The sequence below is a fragment of the Budorcas taxicolor genome, chromosome 25 (assembly GCF_023091745.1).
Source record: "Budorcas taxicolor isolate Tak-1 chromosome 25, Takin1.1, whole genome shotgun sequence".
NCBI lineage: Eukaryota > Metazoa > Chordata > Mammalia > Artiodactyla > Bovidae > Budorcas > Budorcas taxicolor.
This window is the reverse complement of record NC_068934.1, coordinates 19101039-19128964: the sequence shown is the minus strand read 5'-3', so window position 1 is coordinate 19128964 and position 27926 is coordinate 19101039. Positions and strand designations below refer to the sequence as shown.

Here is a 27926-nt window from a genome sequence, read left to right as displayed (position 1 = left end):
GCCTTCTCCATAGAGTTGCTAATGAAGAGTATCCTAGATACTCTTCCTCTATGCCCAGGCTGTGAGAATGGAATGATCTTCCTTGCTCTCACTTTTTACAACAAGGGTTAGTGAGAGTCTGAGCACTTAAGATAATCAATATAAGCTACACAACTCTCACTATAAAGAGTTCAAAGGACATCCTATCATTAGATGGGAATCCCCTTCATCTGCAAAATTCTGTTCTTTCCCAAGCTGAAATGAATATCCTGTATTCCTACAGTACTTTTCACTGCTAATACAACACTGAGCATTACCTTCATTTGAGTTACTCCCTCTTTAAATCCTGAACACTCACAGAGAAAAAACTGCAATTGTTCTTCTTTAAGAGGCCATAAGATAGAGTTATTTAGATTATCGACTCTGGAACCTGCCTGCCCGGACTTAAATTCCAAATCTTATTCTTACCATTTGTATGACTTTGGGCAGACTACTTAACTTTTCTATGCTTTAGTTTCCTTGTCTGTAAAATAGTGATGCTAGTGATACTTATCTTATAGAGTAGTTGCTGCTGCTGCTGCTACTGCTAAGTCACTTCAGTCGTGGCCAACTCTGTGCGACCCCATTGATGGCAGCCCACCAGGCTCCCCCATCCCTGGGATTTTCCAGGACCGGAGTGGGTTGCCATTTCCTTCTCCAATGCATGAAAGTGAAAAGTGAAAGTGAAGTCGCTCAGTCGTGTCCGACTCTTAGCAACCCCATGGACTGCAGCCCACCAGGCTCCTCTGTCCGTGGGATTTTCCAGGCAAGAGTACTAGAGTGGGGTGCCATTGCCTTCTCCATAGAGTTGCTAATAAACCATAAATTAATTAACATGTGAAATAAGCAGCATCACATTCAGGAGATATTAAGCTTTCAAATTTCAGCTAATATTATTATACTGCCTATTCATTCATTTCCTTAATAAGCATTTACTGAGAATCTGTTCTTTGCCTTGCTGTACAAAATGCTGCCCCATCCACTACTTCTGTGAAGGAAGTCTTGGAGAAAGTCCTAACTACAAGGCAGAAAAAGACAAATATCAGAAAAATAGAACAATCTATACACTACTGAGGTTCAGAAGAAGTGATCACATGTTCTACCATCCGCCCCAAGAGATGCTTCAAGGCATTTATCACTTTTTTCATAAAAACATCACAACAATTTTTGGGTTAGTCTAAAAGCTCTATGAAGACAGAGAATCCGAGTCGTTCATCACTGCACTTCTATATCTAACCAGTCATCTAACAAAAAGTAAGCATTCAGGTAAGTTTCATGAATCACTAAACAAATAAATGGGGTTCTTCAGCCGGATTTTGAAGGATGGACATGGTTATAATAGGCAGAAATGGAAGAGAACTTTCCACTAACTTATTGCTAGTGGAAATAGCAATAAGTTGAAACATTGAGAGCAGACACTACTGTTTCTTTGCTGACTACTCCTGCATAGTGATTTCTTAATTTTCTATTCTTGCACATGTAGACAAACTATATCCCTGGCACCTAAACATGAATTTCATGCCTTGTACTTCACCTTTAGTTCTGACATGGCTCCTTGAGGGGAAGAACCCTGCCTTTTCCTTCTCTAACATTCTCTTTTTCTGGCTCCCAACACAGGTCTGCTCATATAAAAAAGGCCACTGTACTATGCTGGAATATAACCTGGACCTGGGGTAAATTACCTGCTTTCAGTTCTGGCTATTTTGCTTAGAGACTTTGGATAGATCAATTTACCTCTCCAAATCTTCTTCTTCTTCTATAAATTAGGAATTAACAGTATCTTTTGGGGGGGAATGCTATGAAGGTCAAATTTATCAGTTCATTCAATACTGCCTTTCTAAAACCTTTTAAGAACTATGTTAAGCACTGCAAACACACACACATATATATATATATAGATATATTTCCTCTACTTGTAAGGAATTCATGGTTTAATGGAAAAATTTTTTTAAATGAACATGCTTGCCAATCGAAAAAACCTTTCCAATGTGACATCTCTGGACAACTCTGATTCTGAAGCTCATTTTCCTTAACGTGAGTTTGTAACCTATAGAAGCGGTGATTCCACAGATTCTGCTTATAAATTATAATTCTAAAAGGTCATCTAATCCCCTTGAATTGTCTCCACAGCATCTCCCATACTCAGGCAACCAACATCTGCTTGAATACTTCCATGAATTCTCTAGTTCAGAGAATCTTTTTTGTATTACCACAGAGTTTAAGCCCTAAATCATTTTTTCATTCTGAAGTTTTTGTCATAATAAAAAATCCAAACAAAGAAACACTAGTAGTATCATCTAATGATAGATCAGTGCTCAGTGATGCTAAAACATGTAAAACGCAGATTATGCAAAGTAAGGGCAAAGGGACCATGGCTATTATGAAATGCAAGAACCTCAAAGGAAGTTAAATAAAAATCACTGCCAATATTCAGCATCAAAATGCACTCCTGATGTCCAGGATATTAATAGCACTAATGTTTTTACAAATTCTCTTGAGTCTTTCAGTATCATCAATAATGTCTTAAGAGCCTGAACACTGGACTTTAACAGAGAAGAAAGATCTATAGCAGGCTAATTTGTTGCTACCTAGGAGACGGGAACAATTTATGTTACTTCTACACTAAGTAACACTAATTCTGTATATCTTCCTGTCTGTAAAGAAAGTAGGGCTAAGTTGGTACAAAGACCAACTATTCAGGACACCTTGGGACTATCTGCAAACCAATGATAAACATAAATACACCACTTCCTGTCTTTAATCATACAGAAAGTACCTTTCAATCAAGGTAATTTGGTTATTTCACCACCTCCAAAATCTCAGGACCCCTACCAGAGTATTAAACTTCTAGACCTTGGCACCCATCCCTTACTCCCCACCTCCAAACTCTAATAAATCACAAAGACTCACAGATTTTGTGTGCTCTGGGCGTGGAGCAATCACTGGAGGTGGGGTAGCATCATCATCATCATCTTCATCTTCTGAAACTGGTGGCACTGCAGGGGTCTCAGACACCGCCTTCACATTCTGCACAGTGACAAAAGCCAGGTTCGTTAGGTTAAGCCAACACGGAATTTAAACTACCAGGGCCACCTATCTCCCAGAAGAAACCTTCTCCTGACACTCTTTCTGAAACACACATCAGCCTCCAACCTCTCCACCTTTGTAGCTGGCCTCAGGAACTCAGCCATCTCCCCTTCTTTTAGCTACCACTCCCCCTTCAGTCCCTGGAGGGCTTCCTTCTCCTACCCAAAGCCTAATTGTGGATGGGGAAACCAACTGACAGCTTCTCTACCTGCCTACCCCAAACCAAACCCTGAAGACAAGCTCATATTTCTTTCTTCTCTATGAATTTTACTCTGTGCTGAATAGAGGATAAAGTACAATATGTAGGAAAGGGATCAAGAGTTCAGAATTTTACGAAGTTTATCATTATAATTCTGTAGTCCTTTCTGATATGGTAAATAGAAGTTCTGAAAGGTCTTTGCTTCTCCTTTTCCTTCTTTACCAAAATATACTGCATCCCTTATGCTATCAGGTACCCTCACCTCAACCTGCAGATACCGAACATCACAAGAAGCAATGAGATTTTCCCCAGATCGGATGCTACCTATTTCCTTAAGCTTCTGCCCTGTCTTGGAATGACCCTTACCAGCACCACTAATTGAATCTGCTATAATCTGACAAACTTGATTTTCCCACGCAAACTATAACAAAGCTGGGCCAAGACTGGCAGGTTTCAGGGCAAGACCAGGCAAAAAGATCATACCATTACTGTTTATAACACATGTTCAAGAGATAAAATAGCTCCAAAATATGAGATTTTTGATAGAGATTAAATGATTATAGTATAGGACCAGAGAAGCAATAGAGATCTTTTAGTAGATATTGATATAATTCAACAGTTTCAGATATTTTCAGACCATCTACTTTGTGCTCAGTAAGATACTGTGATGGATGTTTTTGATATAAATGTACAAAGATGAAAAAGATGGTCCAAGTCCTAAAAGTAGCTCACCATCTGATGCAGGAGACAGACGGACAGACAATTCCCCTTCTGCTGCCATTTGAGGCCGCTGGAGAGAGGAATGTCAGAACAACGTGGGATAAGTGAAGGAACTTATTTAGCTGAATATTATACTAGAGTTATGTGTGGGAGAGTGGCCTTTACCACATTTGACATACTAAGTAAGGAAAGCTGGCATCCTCATAGATTCTAACAGGAGCTCCAGTGCAGGACGTAACTTAAAAACTGCCAGTGACAGGCGTTCGTAAGCAACTAGTTTTAGTGACTACAGGCAGTGAATCCATCCTCTCAGCTTCAAGTTTCATCACTTGAGGAATGTGGAGGTGAGGACTGGTATAATTTGAGGGGTGCCCTTAAGTCACTTTCAGTTCTAAAATCCAATAGTAGCTCCTTCCCTGTGAAAGCACATATTTTGATACTTTTCCACTCGAATTTGTTTTCCCCTAATATTCCACTCAACAAAATTTAACTAGGACCCCAAAATGAGAATGAAGTTAACTCAGCAGCCTCTCCATCTTCTTGGGGCCCTAGGGCTACCCACTGTAAACTATAAACACCAAGTGTGTTGCTTCCTAAAACTGTGGAGGAGGGGATTTCATCACCTTCCGTAGCAACACATTCTGGTTTCCACATGTGATGGCTTTGGGTGGTTGTATTAACGACTATCAGAATCAAGAGATAAAGGTTTCTTTCCCAGAATTTTATTTCTTATCCCTGTGTCCTTTGCCAAGGGTATCCCACTTTAAGCCAAAGTTCTCATCCATAAAATGGAAATGATGACAAGAAGCTCTCTGCCTACCTTAAGGGACCACATGGAGAAAGAAATGAAGTGATGTGGGTATAAAAACACTCAGTTAAAAAGATGTAAGGAATCAATTAAATTATCATTATGGCTAATAACCACAAACCTCTTTTTAAAAAGTGACTCCAACTCATCCACTGATTCACTGTAGATAAAGTGCCTGGTCCTGTCTTACATTTTAGAAGGAGATATATTTAAAATTCATCACTAAATTGCCAGGTAGTAGTAAGAAACATGTGAGAGTAGAGATTGATTGAAAGTAAGGAATTATTACCTTAGATATAAGTAGTCATGGAAAGGCCTCTTTAATGGCCAGAACAAAATGAGAAAACAAGCCATCAGACCCTTTGGGAGAAGAATATTCCTGGCAGATGGAAGAGATACAAAGACTCTGAGAAGGGAACATGCTTGGAATGTTCCCGAAACCTCCAGGTGCCTACATATACTACTGAGAAGTGCTTATCATTTTAAAACTGCTGAACTTTGTGTAAAAACATAGGGATCTCTGATGTTCTGGCCCAGGATTTCTCCCATCCATCCCACCCTAGCTTCATTAGAGCAGGGTTTCTTCCAGGGAAGGCAGGCTGCAACTATGTGGTCCAAGAGGTCTCACTTTCATTTGGAGGAGTGAGCAGTGCCCAGGCCCAGTGGGGCCATCAGTGGAAGTAACCTCCCAGAGATGGCAGCAGGAGAGGGTCAACCGCTGCTAGCCTGAGACTGCAATCCTGGATAGGGCAAATGAATTCTGGCCAAGACTGCTCAAAGATACAGCAGACATTAGAGAGAGGTCCCACACTAGTTATACATGCCTGACTCTGTGCCCATACATAAAAGCTTCAAAAGGGACAAGCAGAAAGTTAAAGTTTCTGGACAGCCCTCAAAGAGATCTCAATAATGAGCAATGATATAGATTTTAACAACACTGTCCATCAACGCACCCTAACTGACATACAAAAAACATTCCACCCAAGTTCTGAAGAACACACATTACTTTTAACCACTTATGGATAATTCTTCAGGATAGAATATATGCTGGGCCATAAAACATATCTCAATAAATTTTCAATGACTGAAAACACACAAAATGTCTTATTTAACCACAGTAGAATTAAATTAGAGATAAACAACGACAAAAAATTTCTCCAAAGAAGATAAACAAATGGCCAATAAGCACATGGCCAATACTCAACATCATTATTAGGAAATGCAAATCAAAACCACAGTAAGATACCACTTCATATCCACTAAGATGGCTATAATCAAAGGACAGACAATAACAAATGTGGGAGAAGATATGTAGAAATTAGAAGCATCCTAATGTTGGTGGGAATGTAAAAAGGTGCAGCCACTGTAGAAAACAGTCTAGCAGTTCCTCAAATGGTTAAACATAGAGTCACCATGTGGCTTAGAAATTCTACTCCTAGGTATATACCAAAGAGAAATGAAAACACAGATCCACACCAAAGTTTGTACATGAATGTTACTATGAGCATTATTTATAATAATCAAAAAGAAGAAAAAAGCCAAATGCCCATCAACTGATGAACAATCAATACAATAAAATATTATTCAGACTTTTATAAAAAGGAATGATGTCCTGATACATGCTAGAACACGGATGAAACTCACAGGTATTATACTAAGTGAAAGAAGCTAGACACAAAAGACTACATGGTCTATGAGTCCATTTATATAAAATGTCTGGAAAATGTAAGTTTATATAGACAGAAAGAATATCAGTGGTTTACTAGGTAGGGTTGGGCATGGGAGTTTGAATGAACTGTAAAAGAATACTAGGGAACTCTTTGTGGTGATGGGAATATTCCAAAAATAGATTGTAGAGACAGCTGCACAAGTCTATAAATTTAATACAATCATTGAATTGTACAATTCAACTAGTATGGATGAATTTTACAATATATAAATAACAGTCAATAATGCTACCTTTTAAAAGTAAAAATTTTAAGTTATATGTAAAACCAGCAGGTTCTTATCTTACATTTTATATAATACAGATATTTAAGGAGTTAAAACAAAAATTCCTCAGGAATGCCTGATAAAGATGGCAGATTGAACACAGGCATCTATTTCTTAAAATTTCATTCAGTTCAGTTCAGTTCAGTCGCTCAGTCGTGTCTAACTCTTTGCAACCCCATAAATCGCAGCACGCCAGGCCTCCCTGTCCATCACCATCTCCCGGAGTTCACTCAGACTCACGTCCATCCAGTCAGTGATGCCATCCAGCCATCTCATCCTCTGTCGTCCCCTTCTCCTCCTGCCCCCAATCCCTCCCAGCATCAGAGTCTTTTCCAATGAGTCAACTCTTCGCATGAGGTGGCCAAAGTACTGGAGTTTCAGCTTTAGCATCATTCCTTCCAAAGAAATCCCAGGGCTGATCTCCTTCAGAATGGACTGGTTGGATCTCCTTGCAGTCCAAGGGACTTTCAAGAGTCTTCTCCAACACCACAGTTCAAACGCATCAGTTCTTCAGTGCTCAGCTTTCTTCACGGTCCAACTCTCACATCCATACACGACCACAGGAAAAACCATAGCCTTGACTAGACGGACCTTAGTTGGCAAAGTAATATCTCTGCTTTCGAATATGCTCTCTAGGTTGGTCATAACTTTTCTTCCAAGGAGTAAACGTCTTTTAGTTTCATGGCTGCAGTCACCATCTGCAGTGATTTTGGAGCCCAAAAAAATAAAGTCTGACACTGTTTCCACTGTTTCCCCATCTATTTCCCATGAAGTGATAGGACTGGATACCATGATCTTCGTTTTCTGAATGTTGAGCTTTTTCACTCTCCTTTTTCACTTTCATCAAGAGGCTCTTTAGTTCTTCGCTTTCTGCCATAAGGGTGGTGTCATCTGCATATCTGAAGTTCTTGATATTTCTCCCGGCTATCTTAATTCCAGCTTGTGCATCATCCAGCCCAGCATTTTGCAGGATGCACTCTGCATGTACGTTAAATAAGCAGGGTGACAATATATAGCCTTGATGTACTCCTTTCCCAATTTGGAACCAGTCTGTAGTTCCATGTCCAGTTATAACTGTTGCTTCTTGACCTGCATACAGATTTCTCAGGAGGCGGGTAAGGTGGTTTGGTATTCCCATCTCTTGAAGAATTTTCCACAGTTTGCTGTGATCTACACATTCAAAAGTTCTGGTCTAGTCCATAAAGCAGAAGTAGATGTTTTTTCTGGAATTCTCTTGCTTCTTCAATGATCCAATGGATGTTGGCAACTTGATCTCTGGTTCCTCTGCCTTTCCTAAATCCAGCTTGAACATCTGGAAGTTCACAGTTCACATACTGTTGAAGCCTGGCTTGGAGAATTTTGAGTATTACTTCACGAATGGCACCCCACTCCAGTACTCTTGCCTGGAAAATCCCACGGACGGAGGAGCCTGGTAGGCTGCAGCCCATGGGGTCGCGAAGAATCGGACATGACCGAGCGACTTCACTTTCACTTTTCACTTTCATGCATTGGAGAAGGAAATGGCAACCCGCTCCAGTGTTCTTGCCTGGAGAATCCCAGGGACGGGGGAGCCTGGCAGGCTGCCGTCTATGGGGTCGCACAGAGTTGGACACGACTGAAGCGACTTAGCAGCAGCAGCAGCAGCAGCAGCGTGTGAGATGAGTGTAATTGTGCGGTAGTTTGAGCATTCTTTGGGATTGGAATAAAAACTGACCTTTCCCAGTCCTATGGCCACTGCTGAGTTTTCCAAATTTGTTGGCATATTGAGTGCAGCACTTTCACAACATCATCTTTTAGGATTTGAAATAGCTCAACTGGAATTGTATCACCTCCACTAACTTTGATCGTAGTGATGCTTCCCAAGGCCCATTTGACTTCGCATTCCAGCATGTCTGGCTCTAGGTGAGTGTGAGTGATCATACCATCGTGATTATCTGGGTCATGAAGATCTTTTTTGTATAGTTCTGTGTATTCTTGCCACCTCTTCTTAATATCTTCTGCTTCTGTTAGGTCCATATCATTTCTGTCCTTTATTGTGCCCATCTTTGCGTGATATGTTCCCTTGGTATCTCCAATTTTCTTGAAGAGATCTCTAGTCTTTTACATTCTATTGTTTTCCTCTATTTCTTTGCATTGATCACTGAAGAAGGCTTTCTTATATCTCCTTGCTATTCTTTGGAATTCTGCATTCAAATGGGAATAGCTTTCCCTTTCTCCTTTGCCTTTAGCTTCTCTTCTTTTCTCAGCTATTTGTAAGGCCTCTTCAGACAACCATTTTGCCTTTTTGCATTTCTTTTTCTTAGAGATGGTCTTGATCACTGCCTCCTGTACAATGTCATGAACCTCCATCCATAGTTCTTCAGGCACTCTATTAGATCTAATCCCTTGAATCTATTTGTCACTTTCACTATATAATCGTAAAGGATTTGATTTACCCAACAGGTAAATACTGTTAATATTTAGTGTTTAGCCTTTCCAAGGGTGGTAAACTAGATCATCACATGTTCAAACATACCTTTATGTTGACCTCATGCTTGAAAGCTAGTTTGATTAGGTACAGAATTCTTGGTTCTAAATAAATTTCCTCTTACCTCTGAAAATACTGCTCCTTTGAACACTACTGCTAATGAGCCACATTAGCTGTGTTTTTATTTTGAAGGCTTTGAAAATATTTCTCTTTATTCTCGGGTCTCTTTACAGTTATCTGACGTGGTAACTGGTAGGCTCTTCCATCCGAAGACTCATACCTTTCTTTAGCTGAGAGATTTTTCTTCCATTATTCCTTTATTTTTTCTACTCTAATGTCTTAATCCTCTAGTTTTCCCTGAATTTCACTGAATAATGTCCTATATCACTTATGCTGTAATTTTCCATATGTCTTTATGTTTTATATCATTAATCCACCTTTATGTGCATTTTTTAATCCTTAGAAATTTATTTCTTTAATCATATTTTTAATTTCTAAGAATTACTTGTTTATCCTCTGATTGCTCTAATCCATGGGTCCCCAACACCAGGGCCACAGCCCAGTACCAGCCAATGGTTTGTTAGGAACCAGGCCGCACCACAAGAAGTGAGCAGCAGACAAGCAAGCAAGCCAGCCAGTGAGCAAAGCTTCATCCGTATTTATAGCCGCTCTCCATGTTTGCATTACTGCCTGAGCTCCACCTCTTGTCAGATCAGCAGCGGCACTAGATTCTCACAGAAGCACAAACACTCTTGTGAACTGCACACATGAGGGATCTAGGATGTGTGCTCCTTATGAAAATCTAATACTTGATCGGAGGCAGAGTCAAGGCAGTGATGCCAGTGCTGGGGAGTAACTGCTAATATAGATTATCATTTGCACAGTAAATGTAATACACTTGAATCATCCCCAAACCGTCCTCACTCCCTTGCCCCTAATCCATGGAAAAATAGTCTTCCACAAAACTGGTCCCTGGAGCCAAAAGGTTGGGAACCACCGCTCTGATTGTACCGTGTTTTGGGAGATGCAATATCTATAAAACCTTTGAATATACTGGGTTGGCCAAGATGTTCATTCCAGTTTTTAAAACGTCTTATAGAAAAGCCCAAATGAACTTTTTGGCCAACCCAATATTAGAATTCTTTTTAATTTTCTTTCCTGAGTTATCAATTTCCTCTGGCATCAGTTTTATTTCTTTATCATGGTCCTTCTCTTTAATGCTTTGTTCCTCTCAAGTGTCTAGAGATCAAGTGTCTAGGCTCTCCGCTCATATTTATCAGTGAAAAATCAGACTAATCAGTGTATACACCTAGCATGTGCTTCCTCTGTAGTCATGTGAGTGTGCTTCTCTGCTATCTCTTCCTCTGAATGGGCAATCTGATGCAGTCTATATATGAGTTATACAGATGAGGTAACTGACAAGTATCATTTCAGAGTGTGTCAGCACGGAAGAGTATGTATGGTAGAGATTCCTCTTCTCCCAGTTATCAAAAGCATAAGAAATTTATCCTTGGGATGCAGAAATTTAATGTATTTTTTTCCACTGCAGAACTACTTTTCCTTTTCCTCTACTTTATACCTGCTGTAGAGATTTGTAGTTAACTCCAGTTCTGCTGTTTCTCTCTCAGGCCCCTGTACCTGTATCAGGCATTCTCCTGATATGGGTAATTTACAAAGAGGCAGTGTACTTTCTTTAGAAAAGTGTCTTTTAAGCTTAGGATCAACCTTCTGATACCTTTTGCTCACTTAACACGGAGGCTGATCCAGCTTTTTCAATTACAGAATTTAAATTAATTTACTCTTGAAGATGACCCAGGACTCTTTCCTGTTTTTTATATATATTCTCTCACACCATTTTCTCTGGAGCTACTCTTACTTTCCTAGGATTTTTCTCTTCCACATACACAGAGCAGCTGTACTTTCTGCTGCTCCAGTCAATCTGATCTTATCTGCTGTCTATCTTCCATAAATTTCCAATCGTGGTTCATTAATAAGCATTGTATTGAATTTACTTTTTATCTATCTTTTCTGAATTTAAGAAATTAAGCATAGCAAGAGAGACAGAGATATGAATTCATCCCACTACACAGATCCAAATTCCAGAGGTATCTTTCTAAAATGGTTGTTTTTATTCAGTAGTTCAATCATATCCAACTCTTTCTGACCCCATGGAGTGTAGCCTGCCAGGCTCCTCTATCCATGGGATTTTCCCAGCAAGATTACTGGAGTGGGTTGCCATTTCCTTCTCCAGTGGATCTTGCTGACCCAAGGACTGAACCCACATCTCCTGCACTGGCAAGCAGATTCTTTACCACTGGGCCACCAGGGAAGCCCTTTCTAAGATGGTAGTTTAGACTAAAATAAATATCTAACTACATTATTTAAAATACTTCCTATATAAAATACTTCCTTAGCTCAAGCGGAGAGTCCCAGTTCTTTCACCTGACATGACACATCCTTAACAATGTGGCTTTTGTTCATGCTACTTCACACAAGAAAGCATTGATTGCCCTTTTCTCTGGCTGGTATCATTGCCTACATTTACCTGACACTGTGTTACTTACCTGACACTGTGTTATCAATCCTTGTTTATGTGGTCTGATTCCTCACTAAGCTGGGAGATCAAGAGCAAAGACCTTACCCATCCTTGACTCTTGGGCACTCACGGAGCCTATAACATAGTAGGTGATCATTTTATAAATGAGAGCTCAGGCACTAAAATGCTAAATAATCTGAGAGATGGATCTTAGACCAATGAGCCACAAATAAAAAGAATTTTAGAACTAGAAGAAACATTAAAGGTTATGTTTATTAAATGAATAAACTGTGAGGGCCCAAGAACCTTGTGCCAACTATCCTGTACTACCAAGCAGAATAAATCACTCCATCAAATATGACCCTCATTGTATGTTATTCATGTACATCTCTTGCAGCCCTCATCCTTATGTTTTTTCTCAAGGACTAAGATAATGCAAAAATTTTATCTCTGTATCACCAATACCTGGGCACAAAGAAAGTGCTAAATAAATATCAATGGTTAAATGTATAAATGAATGTTGCGGAGAACTTAATATTGTACTGGTTTCTACTACTAATTCATTCAAGGATAGGAAGCATGTCATGTAACCTCTGAGTCCCAATTTCTTGTGTCATGGAGATTACAGTATCATTCAAATATTTCCAACATCAAATGGAATGATCTGTGTGAAACCAATATGGAAAACGACGCCATGCTATCACAGGACAAACCATATCCCCACATATAACTAGTAAGGAAATAAAAAGGACTGAGCCACAGGGATAATGTTCTGAACTGGGGAGAAAATGTCCTTGACAATCTGGTGGTTTTAATTGTAGGTACTAAAATCAGTACAGGTTTTTACAAATCAGGTGTTATCCTCTCTGCCATATGGCATGAGCCCCAGGGCTCCTCCTCCTCACCAAGGAACAACAGACTGAAGGCTTTACTGCAATCTCCTTTATAAGACCTTTCTGACATCTTCTTTCTCAGTTCCCTGCCACAGTGGGGAAAAAAACCCAGGACAGAGACTGAGAAGACCCTAGTTCTAATCTGGTTGTATCACAATAGCAATTATGAGTCTCTAGGAAAGTCTGTTTCCTACCTGTTAAGTGGGGATGATAATTTCTTCACAAGGTTAATTTGTGAGGACTAATTATGTTAACATAGATAAGTTACTGGGCTTCCCTCATATCCCAGTCGATAAAGAATTTGCCTGCAATGCAGGAGACCCAGGTTTGATTCCTGGGTTGGGAAGATCCCCTGGAGAAGGAAATGGCAACCCATTCCAGTGTTCTTGCCTGGAGAATCTCATGGACAGAGGAGCCTGGCAGGCTACAGTCCATGGGGTCATGAGAGTCGTAAATGACTGTCACTAAACCACCACCATATAAGTTACTAACACAGTGCCTGGCACATCTTAGCTACTCAATAAATAATAGCTGCTATTTCGCCTTGAAAAACATAAAGACATTTGAGCCACAAAGTACAGTTCAGCTTTGGTTAACATCCCTTCTTCAACAATTTACAACTCAATAATGGGGAGAAATTTTCAAGGATCTTAACATCAGCAAGTTCTTCACCACCTTTTAACTGTATCTCTTCCATTTGATGAAAAATGAATCAGTGGAAAGCAAAACAAACTGGGAATCAGTTACATATTGCCAATAACCCTTCTCAATTTCAGTTTTATCATCTATTATACAAGGATAATAACCTGTCTCATTAAACTCCTGTAAAGATTAAAAGAGAACCATGAATATGAAAGGAGCCAGAATGCTACTGGCAATGGACATGTGAACTTTTTTTTTTAATCACTGATTACAGTATAAAATGACTCAGAATAAACGAATCTCCAATGCTGGAAGCATGATTCAACGTTTTTGGATTGTGACTCAGTATTGTGTTAGAATGTATGACTCCTCCACTTAAGATCCTTCAATAGCTTGTTATTACCTTTAAAAGTTAAAATTCCTTACATGATCTGACCTGCCTACACTTCACATTCCAACCATAACAAACCACTTGCAGTTCTCTGTACAAGCCAACCTCACGAACCTCCTTGCCTTACCACATGCTATTTATCCTCTGCCTGGAATACATTTGTCTCTTTATTATTCTTCCCCAAGAAAACTAATTCATTCAGTTCAGACTTCACCATCAGGAAGCTTTCCTTAAACATCCAATCTTTTATTCGGTATGTGCCATAGTATAATTTTATTCAGTATTATATCGTTATGTGCCACATGCCAAGGAACCTGCAACTGACAGGTGAGACATAGTTCCTGGCCTCATGAAGTTTTAGCATCCTGTACTGTAACTGTTTGTGCCTTCGTGACACTCACAAGACTGGGAGATCAGGGGTTTGATAATGTCTGATTCATCCCTATACTGTCACTTCTCCACAGAAGACCTGGCATAGAATAGCAGCTTTGCAAATGTTTAGTAAATCAACATAAAATAACCAACTCTGCACAGAGACAGCACTAGATAAAAAGAATAGCAGTAATCTAGTATAATAAGCCACAGTTTACTCATTATAAGACCCTTTCAAATACATCAATACTTCATCACATAATCTGCTTTAGAAAAAGGAATTGGTAAATTGTGAAGGTCAGAGGGACCCATGAGGTCATCAATGACTTCTACATATTCCTTCAAGTGATAGGACATTCACTACAACTTCAGAGGACAGAATGAATGACCTTAAATTAATAGAATCTGCTCCCTTCAGCAATTAATCCTAATCCTGGTTTTGTAAACTCAATTAACCCAAAAGAAGGAATTCTCTTTTAAATGCAGCTATTTGAGGACATTTCCAGTTAAGGCAAAGTGTATAGTCCTCAGTCTACTGAGGAAAAAACTGAAGCTCAGAAAGGCAAATTGGCTTTCCTAAGGTTCAAAGCTAAAACTGAAAACTGAGTCTAGCAGCCAGTTCTGGTTCCAGGGTTAGGATTTCTAGAGCATTAATAAATGAAAGCTGGAAGAGATATCTACTGGTTATTAAGTTCAAGTCCTTTACTCTGAGGCCCAGGGTGGGAGAGTGACCAAGATGAGTGCCCACCAGCCCAGACTCTGCATCTACCATACTGATCTGATCCCTAAAAATCATACCTGCCCATATCAGAATAGAGGAAATAAAGGCTTACCAAAGTGTTAGAAGAATTATAATCCTCAGCTGATTTATCTGCAAAAGAAAAAAGACAAGTGATTCAGTCAGTAAACAATTACAGTGAATCCTTTCTTGAGACTTAGGAAGCCTATTCAGTAAAATACTTGCCAAGCTTAGAATAACAGTGTTACTGATACTACAGTCCCAATACCATGCTAAATACTTTATACACATTACCACCTCTAATCCTTGCTACAGCTGGGTACTATTATTATGTCTACTTTTATAAATTTGGAAACTGACATTCAGTGAAGTGATTTGTCTACAAATCATTTAACACACAGGTTATTTGGAGTCAAGATTTGAATTCTGGTCTAATTCTAAATACTATGCTAGAACTATATCTACATTATCAAGCCTCAGTGATTAAGGAAATTACCTCCATTCTAAGAGAAAAGGAAAGAGTTCATAACTGGTATCACCCCGAGATGTCTATAACAAATCATGACCGGCATGCAGCTTCAGCTTTTAGAAAGGATCCTTCTATATCCATGTCTATTCCCCACAAGGAAAGAAACACTAAGCCTTAGGAAAAGAGCTTTCTGGGTATCTCAGCTGGTAAAGAATCTGTCTGCAATGCAGGAGACCCTGGTTTGATTCCTGGGTAGAGAAGTTCCCCTGGAGAAGAGATAGGCTGCCCACTCCAATATTCTCACCTGGAGAATCCCCACAGATAGAGGATCCTGGTGGGCTACAGTCCATGGGGTCGTAAAGAGTCAGACATGACTAAGCATCTTAGCACAACATAGTCATGTCAAGTATAATTAAAAGTATGGTCTTATTTCTGACACTAGATCTAAACTCCCTCAATATCACCAAATTTTATTAATTCTGAGATATATATTTTTTCACATTAACATCTCCAAAACAAAGATGTGTCCTACAGTCAAAGGTATTTCATGATTTAATTGGCAGCTTCTTTTTTCATGTATGTAAAATAACAATGCATCTCACAATCAATGATATCTTAAACTTGATAAAGTATGAAACACAAACCCAATGGAGATCTAGCAAGAAAATAAGTTTAAACACCAAGTATTATGTTTGGATTTATTCTTTAATTCCTAGAAGTCCAAGAAAAAATTGATTTCATCAGTTCACCACCAATGGAATTAAGGAGAAGAAATATTATATCAAATCCTACATCTACCTCACCAAGAAACAAGCCCAGATAATGTCCAAGATCTCACATACATGAAAGTGTCAGGTATAGCTCCTGTGATCCTATGACAAATTATGAACCCACAAACTGTGATAATATGTTCTGAAAGCAACCCCTGAATGGCAAGCTGTACCCCAGAGAAATCAAATCAGGATATAGCTTAAACCTAATTCACTTGTTTTTCTTCTCCAAAAGCATATTCCATACCAAGTAGAATACTATGCCCTCACTGCACCACCTCCAACATTCCGTACTACTACTGTTTGTGAGGACTGGGTATTCTGGTAATAAACATATCTCAATCGTATAAAAGAAGAGTAAGTTTGCACCTTCTAAATGAGATGTACAATTTCTATATATAAAAATTAAATTTTATAGCACAGAATGACACAGCAGAAAGCACTTCCAATCCCTTCACTGTACAAATAAATAAACTAAGGTTCAGAGGAAAAGAAACTGGTTTAAGATTACATAAATCAAATGCTACAAATCCATGGCAAAGAGGGCTAAAACCCAGAACCTGAGATTGTCAGTTCAGTTCAGTCACTCAGTTGTGTTCGACTTTTTGCGACCCCATGGACTGCAGCATGCCAGGCCTCCCTGTCCATCAGTCCTTTCAATGAATATTCAGTCCTTCCAACTTCAACATCAGTCCTTCCAATGAATATTCAGGACTTATTTCCTTTAGGATGGACAGGTTGGATCCCGTTCCAGTCCAAGGGACTCTCAAGAGTCCTCTTCAACACCACAGTTCAAAAGCACCAATTCTTCGGTGCTCAGCTTTCTTTTTAGTCCAACTCCCACATCCACACATGACCACTGAAAAAACCATAGCCTTGACTAGACAGACCTTTGTTGGCAAAGTAATGTCTCTGTTTTTTAATATGCTGTCTCTGTTGCTCATAACTTTTCTTCCAAGGAGTAAGTGTCCTTTAATTTCATGGCTGCAAGCACCATCTGCAGTGATTTTGGAGCCCCCCAAAATAAAGTCTGACACTGTTTCCATTGTTTCCCCATCTATCTGCCATGAAGTGATAGGACCAGATGCCATGATCTTCGTTTTCTAAATGTTGAGCTTTAAGCCAACTATTTCACTCTCCTCTTTCACTTTCATCAAGAGGCTTTTTAGTTCCTCTTCACTTTCTGCCATAAGGGTGGTGTCATCTGCATATCTGAGGTGATTGATATTTCTCCCAGCAATCTTGATTCCAGCTTGTGCTTCTTCCAGTCCAGCGTTTCTCATGATGTACTCTGCATACAGGTTAAATAAGCAGGGTGACAATATACAGCCTTGATGTACTCCTTTTCCTATTTGGAACCCGTCTGTTGTTCCATGTCCGGTTCTAACTGTTGCTTCTTGACCCGCATACAGATTTCTCAAGAGGCAGGTCAGGTGGGTCTGGTATTCCCATCTCTTTCAGAATTTTCCACAGTTTATTGTGATCCACACAGTCAGAGGCTTTGGCATAGTCAATAAAGCAGAAATAGATGTTTTTCTGGAACTCTCTTGCTTTTTCCAGGATCCAGTGGATGTTGGCAATTTGATCTCTGGTTCCTCTGCCTTTTCTAAAACCAGACTGAGGTTGTCGATCTAGTCTAAATTTTGCTTATCACATTACCTATGAGTTGGTACAGAAAATAAAGTGCTAGAAATACAGGAAACAAAAAAAAATTGGCATGAAAAATTGCACTTTGGTTTTAGACAGCAAAGGATTTAAAGACCCAAGTTGAAAACACACTTACATCACTGGTGTATCACTCAATTGATATGTTAAGGCTTTATGAATAAATCGCTTACTTCCCCTGAGCCTAAATAATTTCTCTGAGTATGCAAAATGTGGGTAACAGTACTTGTGCTGCCAGTCTCTCAATGTCATCGTGAGAATCAAATGAGATAATTTATGTGCAAGCATATATAAATTGAAGTAGTGTTGTCATAATTAATATAAGAATAGTATGAGAAGAAAGGAAATAGGAAAATGAGAAATAGGACATTTAAAATAACTGTGCCATAAAAAATGAGATCTACTGTATAATACAGAGAACTGTATTCAATATCCTATGATATACTGTAAAGCAATTATCCTCCAATTTAAATTTTTAATAAATTTTTTTTAAAGGAAAAAATATCATATGATAAACCATACTGGAAAAGAATATTTTAAAATAGAGTGTCTATATAACTGAATCACTTTGCTGTATAGCAGTAACTAACACAACACCGTAAATCAATTATACTTCAATAAAAAAATAACTGTGGTAGATTCATGTCAATGTATGGCAAAACCAATACAGTATTGTAAAATAAAATAAAAATAAAATTTAAAAAAATAATAATAACTGTGACAAATATACAGTTTTGCCTGGAGCTGCTTTGGTCTTCAACTTACAGAAAACAAAAAAATCCTTCAATGTTATTCATTTATGCATACACGCAGGAACATACACACAATTACCTGAATGTGTATATCATATACTCATATTCACTCATATATACTTAAAGTGGACTTTTTATATTCCAAACATACAGAAACCCACAGAGCTGCTTCCATAAACATACACAGTATTTGTACATATCTACAAACATACACATAAAAAGAGATTATTTCAAAGACTGCTACTGAGGCTTTCAAAACCAGCTCCTAATCTGACATCTCCATGACAAACTCTTAAAAACACAAACTCTAACCTAGAAAACTTTCCAACCCATGATCCCTCAAACCCAATACTGCCTTGGAATAACTCACTCCCTCAATGGAAGAAGTGAGATAGATCCAGAGGGGACAGATATCAGGAAGGGAATATGCTAGGGACATGTATAATGCTCTGCTGGGCACCACTATGCAGAATGAGCAAAGCTGCAGTTTGTCATCCTCACCATCTGTGCCCTTTGCTACAAGCCAGATACTTGCTGGGAAAAGCATCCTTCAAAATCAGTTAGTTCATCCTGGTTCTCACTATCCCCAACAACACTGACCTTTAAAAGAGACAACAGTAACACCAGCATTAAGCACTGAACTCAGAATTAAGAATAGTGGTTAGGAGACTACTAATTTAGGCACAATAGAAAGGCATTTGGGGCACTAATGTTTGCAAAACAAGAGGAAACTGGAAGTGGTATATACTAAAGATACTACTTGCCCTAAAATTCTAAGATGCTATATAAAGGGCAAGTTTCCAGAAATGTAGGCCTTCTTAGGGCTTGCTTAAGAAAAGAAAAATCTCTCTGCCATGGAAGGAGGTGTTTCGAGTAACAGTTACTAGAAGCAAGTGGTAATTCCTAGTCCAGGAATTAGGAGACCTGGATTCTAATCCCAATACTGGTATGAAAAACATTCTGAAAAACACAGCCCTTTATACAGAGACAACGAATACATCTAAAGAACATTTATTATTATTTAGCCTTTTTTCATTTGACTGATAAAAATTAGTTTCTTGAGGAAAAAATTGGGCTTGTCTACTTAAATGTGTTATCACATAACTTACTGATATTGAAAACGATGATAACAATGGCTACATTTCCATGGTGCTGTTTTATAACCTACAAAGAATTTTCACATCAATGAGCTCATTTATTCTCATTACAACCTCTTGAGATAGAAAATAATATCCCCATTTTGAAGCTCAAAGAAATGAAGTAATTACTAAAACCTAGTCAGTATCAGAATCCAGATTTTCAAGCACAAACTCTATGTTTTTATACATAATATGACAGTATTTTTTAGAAACATGGAGTTTTAGAGTAAAGACTCAAGTTCAATGCAAAAACCCAATATCGTAGCTCTCAAATTTCAAAATTCCGTCTTAGTAAAAGTGCCATCTCTACTCTTCCCATAATGTTCTTCCTTCACATCAATGGGCATCCAATATAAAAACATTTTTTTTTCCCCCTAGACTGTCCTAGACACAATCTCCATACCTGTAAAGCTCATATACTTCTGGCTGTTGGAGGTCTTCTTTGAGTTATAAAATTCCAACACATCCAGAACAGCCTGTGGGTTTTTCTTCTGCTCCGACTTAGTGATATTTGATGTCTGAAGCAAGCGGGCCCATTGCTCTGGCATCCCCTATAAGAGAGATATGCAAGGCTGTCAGCAAGGCACAGTCACAGGGACCCTGAAGCAAATTCAGAACTCACTGTGGAGTGGAAGATTGGTTCAAGATGGGGAAGCAGAGGACATGTGCTCACCTCCTCCTCCAAAACTCACAACTAACTGCTGAACAGTTAGCTAGTTTGCTGGAACCCACCAAAAAAAAAAAAAAAAAAATCCAAAGACAAAGGTGTAGCCGCAATGAGACCGTAGGACAGGCACAATCACTGTAAAACCAAATCCAATATCTGCCAGGTGGGAGACCTACACAGAAGCTCTGCCACTGTTGTGAAGGTTCTGAGCCCTACGTCAGGCTTCCCAGACTAGGAGTCTGGCAATGGCACTAGGAATCCCCAGAGAATCTAACTTTGAAAGCCAGTGAGATTTGACTACAGAATTTCCGCAGGACTAGGGGAAACACACTCCACTTTTGGAGAGCATACACAAAATGTTGAGCCCAACAGGACCCAGGGAAAAGGAGCAGAGACCCCATAGGATAATGAACCAAACCTATCTGCTTGCAGGGTCTCCTGAAGAGGCAAGGGGTGGCTGCAGCTCACGGCTGCGGCTCTGGGTGGCAAGGGCACGCAGCAGCACTACCCATTGGCATGAGCGCTCCTGGAGGGGGCCATCAGCCCTATCATAGAGCCTTAAGCCTCCAGGGTTGGGTCACCTCAGGCCAAACAACAAACAGGGAGGGAACACAGTTCCACTCATCAGCAGACAAGTGGATTAAAGTCCCTGCCCACCAGAGCAAAATCAAGAATACTATACCCCGTGAGGCTCTCATTTAGATTTGACATGGAAATCAAAAGATTTAAAGACAAGCAAAAACTAAGAGAATTCAGCATCAGCAGACCTGCTTTGCAACAAATGCTAAAGGAACTCCTCTGGGTGGGAAAGAGACTGTGTGTGTGTGTTAGTCACTCAGTCGTGCCCGACACTTTGCGACCCCATGGACTACAGTCCACCAGGTTCCTCTGTCCATGAGATTTTCCAGGCAAGGATACTGGAGTGGGTTGCCATTTCCTTCTCCAGGGGATCTTTTAGCAACTTTAAAAAAGAAAACTTGTGTGTGTGTGTGTGTGTGTGTGTGTGTGTGTGTATTGTTATATCAAAACCTCATGGGTGCAGCAAACCCAAAAACTACACTGTGTGTTAGTCACTCAGTCATATCTGACTCTTTGCAATGACAAGGACTATAACCTACCAGGCTCCTATGTCCATGGGATTCTCCAAGCAAGAATACTGGAGTGGATTGCCATTTCCTTCTCCAGGGGATCTTCCTGACCCAGGGCTTCAACCAGGGTCTCCTGCATTGCAGGTAGATTCCATAGATACACATAAGAAAGAGCAACCCAAACACAACACTAAAGATGGTAATCAAACCGCAAGAGAACAAAGGAGGAAGGGAAGAAAAAAGACCTATGAAAACAAACTCAGAATAATTAACAAAATGGCAATAGGAATATACATATTGATAATTACCTTAAATGCAAAAGATTATATGTGCCAACCAAAACACAAAGACCAGCTGGGTGGATACAAAAACAAGACTCATATATATGCTGTCTACAAGAGACTCACTTTAGACCTAGGGATACATACAGACTGCAAGTGAGGGGATGGAAGAAGGTATTCCATGGAAATCAAAATTAAAAGAAAACTAGAGTAGCAATACTCATACCAGACAGAACAGACTTTAAAACAAAGACTGTTATAAGAGACAAAGAAGGACACTACATAATGATCAAGGGATCAATCCAAGAAGATATAAAAACTGTAAACATATATGCACCCAACATAGGAGCACCTCAATATATAAGGTAAATTTTAACAACTGTAAAAGGGGAAATCTATAGTAATGCAGTAGTAATGGAAATTCGGCATCACTAATATTAGAGAAATGCAAATCAAAACCACAATGAATATTACTTCACACCAGTCAGAATGGCCATCATCAAAAAATCCCCAAACAATAAATGCTGGAGATGGTGTGGAGAGAAGGGAACCCTCCTACACTGTTGGTAAGAATGTAAATTGGTACAGCCACTAAGGAGAACAGTATTGAGGTTTAGTTTAAAAAACTAAAAATAGAGCTACCATATGACCCTGCAAGCCCACTCCTGGGCATATATCCAAAGAAAAATATGATCTGAAAGGATACGTGTATCCCAATGTTCACTGCTGCACTGTTTACAATAGTCAAGAAATAGCCAACAGAAGCAACCTAAATGTCTGACAGAGGAATGGATAAAGAAAATGTGGTATAGACAGACAATGGAATATTACTCGGCCATAAGAAAGAATGAAAGAATGTCATTTGCAGCAACATGGATGGGCCTACAGATTGTTATACTGAGTGAAGTAACTCAGACAGAGAAATATCATATGATACCCCTTATATGCAGAACCTGAAAAGAAACAATACAATTAAACCTACTTACAAAACAGAAACAGCCCCACAACCTTAGAGAACAAACTTATGGTTACCAAGGGAAAGGATAGGGGGGTTAGGGATAGTTAGGGAGTTTGGGATCACCACCTACACACTGCTATATTTAAAACAGATAACCAACAAGGTCCTACTGTACAGCACAGGGACGTCTGCTCAACGTTACGTGGCAGTCTGGATGGAAAAGGAGTTTGGGGGAGAATGGATACCTGTATATGTATGACTCAGTACCCCTGCTGTCCACCAGAAATTCACAACATTGTTAACTGGCTATCAGTCATTTCAGTCGCTCAGTCATGTCTGACTCTTTGCAACCCCATGGACTGTATCACACCAGGCTTCCCTGTCCATCATCAATTCCCGGAGCTTGCTCAAACTCATGTCCATCCAGTTGGTGATGCCATCCAACCATCTCATCATCTGTCATCCCCTTCTCCTCCTGCCTTCAATCCTTCCCAGCATCAGCATCTTTTCTAATGTCAGCCCTTCGCATCAGGTGGCCAAAGTATTGGTGCTTCAGCATCAGTCCTTCCAATGAATATTCAGGATTGATTTCCTTTGGGATTGACTGGTTTGATCTCCCTGCAGTCCAAGGGACTCTCAAGAATCTTCTCCGAAACCACAATTCAAGAGCATCAATTCTTCGGTGTTCAGCATTGTTTACGGTCCAGCTCTCACATCTATACATGACTACTGGAAAAAGCATAGCTTTGACTACACAGACCTTTGTTGGCAAAGTAATGTCTCTGCTTTTTAATATGCTATCTAGGTTTGTCACAGCTTTCCTTCTAAGAAGCAAAACTCCAATATAAAATAAAAACAATTTTTTTAAATTTTTTTAAAAGAACTAACTTTGAAAACTGATAGCAGCTAAAGATGAGTTTAGTCATTCCCTTCTCTGCCCTCAGAGCTTCTCACAGGCCTCTCTTACAAGACATCTTACTGTATCAGTTAACTTCTTGAGATGTTTGCTCCTCACCAGGCTATTACTCCTTTAAAGCATGAACCTTGTCTGATTTGTTTCTGGATCATCAATGCCCAGCACAGAGTCCCTGCCAAAAGGCCACTTAACCAAGGTCTATTTAAGGAACGGAGATTCAAAGGCTTCTCTGGTACAATTCTGGAGGTGCACAAACAGTCCCTCTCAGGAACATGAGAAGATAGTAATAAGGGTCTCAGGCAAAGACAGAGGCATCAGGAAGTCTGGAAAAGATTAAATCTAACAGTGCATAGCCAGAACTCTGAAAATATATCTCTGTATCTTATGTACTAATTCAAGTTCTTCATATGTATTAATATTCACTGTGGCCTCACAGCAACCTTATCAGTTAGGTACTATCATCCTTACTTTACAGATAAAGATGCTGAAGCATAGAGACTAAGCTATTCACCCAAGATCAAATGGTTAGTAACAGCAGCAGTCAGACTCAGATCCAGGCAGTCTGGCCCAGGCCCTAAGTTCTAAACCACTATTCTATGCTGCCTCCCTAGGCTAGGGCCTCAAAGAATCATTAAGTCCAAATATTTGTAATCCTCAAGGGTGCTGCATCAAGCAGGTGCAAAGACCAAACATCTTTCTGTGACCCAAAACTTACTGTAAACTCGCCTGTGACAGCATCAAAACCAACGTGAATCGTGTGCTCAAAATCTGAAGGAAGAGAAATCTCTGGCCGTTCCTTCTCCTTCTTTTTATTTGCTGCAAGAGAAACAGGAAAAAGGAGATAAAAACAAGGATATGGCTTTATTTATTTATTTAGCTCTTTATTTATTTATAAATATCTTTATTTATTTAGCTCTTTTGTTGAGCTCTAAGCTCTTTTAAAGGCCAAGGACTATGATACAAATTCACCTGTGTATTTACAGAGCCCAAAACCAGACCTAGATTGAAGCAGATGCTCAATTCATGATTAAAGGTTTAATTTTTCATTGAACTAAAGTAAGGCAGGAGCAGAAAGAACATTTATCAGAATGTCCTGGTTTTACCACTAATGAGTCTGTTGATCCAGGGCAAGTAACTTCCTTTTTCTGAACCCTGGTTTCCCCATCTGCAAAATGAGAAGACTCAAGTAAATGGTCTCTAAAGAGCCTTCCAACCCAGACATCTTACATTCTATGAGCTTCTAGAACCTGCTTCTACCTTTTGATTCTTGATTACGGATCACTTTAGGGTTCTCCACATTATGGAATTTTAGATTTAGAAATTGCTTCTTAAAATGAGTATCTAATAATTAATTAAGTGCAATGATTCAAGTTACTTTTCTCTATTATAATTGATTTACAATATTAGTTTCAGGTGACCAACACTGTAATTCAATATTGCTATAAACTATCCTCCATTTAAAGTTGTTATAAAATATTGGCTATATGCCCTGCACTGTAAAATATATCTCTGTATCTTATGTATTAATTCAAGTTCTTCATATGTATTAATATTCACTGTGGCCTCACAGCAACCTTATCAGTTAGGTACTATCATCCTTACTTTACAGATAAAGATGCTGAAGCATAGAGACTAAGTTATTTGCCCAAGATCAAATGGTTAGTAACAGCAGCAGTCAGACTCAGATCCAGGCAGTCTGGCCCAGACCCTAAGTTCTAAACCACTATTCTATGCTGCCTCCCTAGGCCAGGGCCTCAAAGAATCATTAAGTCCAAATATTTGTAATCATCAAGGGTACTGTATCAAGCAGGTGTTCTGCTGATCTGGCACAAAAAGCTTCAATATTTACAGAGTTATTGTGCCCCTGTCATACTCTTGTGTTCCCCCCAAATTCATATATTCTAACTCCCAGTACCTCATAGTATGATCTTATTTGCAAACAGAGCCATTGCAGATATAATTATTTAAAATATGACTAGTTCATACTGAAGTAGGTTCAATCCCTAATCCTGACAATGTCCTTATAAAAAGGGGATATTTGGAGACAAATGCACACAGGAGGAGATAAATGCAGAGATCAGAGCAGTACTTCTTCAAGCCCAACAAATTTTTCCTCACAGCTCTCAGAAGGAACCAACCCTACAAACACCTTCATCTTGGACTTCCAGCCTCCAAAACTGAAACAATAAATTTCTTGTTTAAGCTCCTTGTTTGGGGTAATTTGTTGCAGCAGCACTAGCAAATTAATATACCCCTCTCCCAACTAAAAAGAATTTCAGGTCTTGGTATTAGCTAGACCTAGTCCATTGGAGCCTCAATGCAATTGTGTAACAAGTAGGATAGTGATACTAGTGCCCATCAGACAGAAGAAACCAGAAGTCTCAAGAAGTTAAGCAGCCTTTCCAAGGTACAACGCAAGTTAGCAGCAGATCTGGGGCCTTCAGATCTGAGGTCTTCAGGCTTCCAGCCCCAAAGCCTTTGTATTCTGTCACTCCTACTATATATAAAATAGATAATGAGGACCTACAGTATAGCACAGGGAACCCTACTCAATAATCAATAATGGCCCACATGGGAAAAGAATTCAAAAAAGAGTGGGTATATGTATGTCAGATTCTCTTTGCTATATACCTAAAACTAACACAGCATTGTCAACTAACCTCCAAAAAAAAACTTTTTAATAAAATATTGAGTTGGAAAAAATTTTCATTCAGGCTTTCCTCACCATCTTACAGAAAAATGCAAATGAATTTTTGGCCAACCCAATAAAAACTATAATTTCACACACACACACAATTCAATAATAAGAAAACAAACCGATTAAGGACATAGGCAAAAGACATGAAGAGACACCTCACCGAAGAAGATATACAGACAGAAAAGATACTCAGCATCATATTTCATTAGGCAACTGAAATTAAAACAATAAAAACCCCTACACACCTACTAGAATGCCAAAATCCAAAACTGACAACAACAAATGTTAACAAGAATATGGAATAACAAGAATTTTCATTCATTAGAACTGGGAATGCAAAATGGTTCAGTCACTTTGGAAGAAAGGTTGGCAGTTTTTCAAAAAATTAAACATAATCTTAATCCAGCATTCATGCTCCTCCATTATTTACCTAAAGGAAATGATAACTTATTCACACAAAAACTTGCACATGGATGTCTGCAGCAGCTTTATTCATAATTGCCAAAACTTGGAAGCAACCAAGATGTCCTTCAGTAGGTGAATGGATAAACTGTGACACATCCAGAAAATGGAATATTTTTCAGCACTAAGAAGAAATGAGTTATCAAGCCATGAAAAGATAATGAGGAACCTTAAATACACACTACTAGGTGAAAGAAACCAATCTGAAAAGACTACATACTACATGATTCCAACTATCTGACATCTGAAAAGGCAAAACTATGGAGACAGTATAAAGATAATTGGTCGTCAGAGATGAGAGTGGAAAGAAGGATGAATAACCAGAGCACAGAGAAATTTTAGGGTGATGAAAATATTTTGCATGATCTATAATAGTGGATATGGAGAAGGCAATGGCACCCCACTCCAGTACTCTTGCTTGGAAAATCCCATGGATGGAAGAGCCTGGTAGGCTGCAGTCCATGGGACTGCTAAGATTCACACACGACTGAGCGACTTCACTTTCACGCATTGGAGAAGGAAATGGCAACCCACTCCAGTGTTCTTGCCTGGAGAATCCCAGGGACAGAGGAGCCTAGTAGGAAGCCGTCTGTGGGGTCGCACAGAGTCGGACACAACCGAAGCGACTTAGCAGCAGCAGCAGCATAATACTGGATATTTGTGCGTGTGTAGGCCACCTCATGCGAAGAGTTGACTCACTGGAAAAGACTTTGATGCTGGGAGGGATTGGGGGCAGGAGGAGAAGGGGACGACAGAGGATGAGATGGCTGGATGGCATCACGGACTTGATGGACGTGAATCTGAGTGAACTCCAGGAGTTGGTGATGGACAGGGAGGCCTGGCGTGCTGCGATTCATGAGGTTGCAAAGAGTCGGACACAGCTGAGCGACTGAACTGAACTGAACTGAACTGATACATATGCATATACATATTTATTCAACTCACAGATTCACAACACCAACAGTGAAGTCTAATGTAAAATATGGATGTAAAGTGAATATGATGTGCTGATGTAGGTTCATCTATTGTAACAAATGTACCACCCAAGGACGAGATGTTAGTAGTGAGGTTAGATGTGCACATGTGGGGGCAGAGTGTTTACAGGAAATCTGTGTACTTTCCACTCAATATTGCTGTGAAACTAAAACTTCTATAAAAAATAAACTTTTAAATAAAGATTTTGAGAACTCTTCTCTG

The 27926-nt window shown here is 39.3% G+C and overlaps 1 protein-coding gene across 1 annotated transcript in view; it reads right to left on the bottom strand.

The window, feature by feature from the left end:
- PAK1 (p21 (RAC1) activated kinase 1) overlaps positions 1-27926 on the bottom strand; it is a 96008-nt gene that overhangs the window by 41336 nt on the left and 26746 nt on the right. Inside the window, exons 3-6 of the mRNA XM_052661600.1 lie at positions 24285-24385; positions 20063-20210; positions 14959-14996; positions 2929-3045 (exon numbers count right to left, since the gene is read on the bottom strand). Of these exons, the coding sequence (XP_052517560.1) occupies positions 2929-3045; positions 14959-14996; positions 20063-20210; positions 24285-24385 (404 nt within the window). The remainder of the gene's footprint in view (positions 1-2928; positions 3046-14958; positions 14997-20062; positions 20211-24284; positions 24386-27926) is intronic.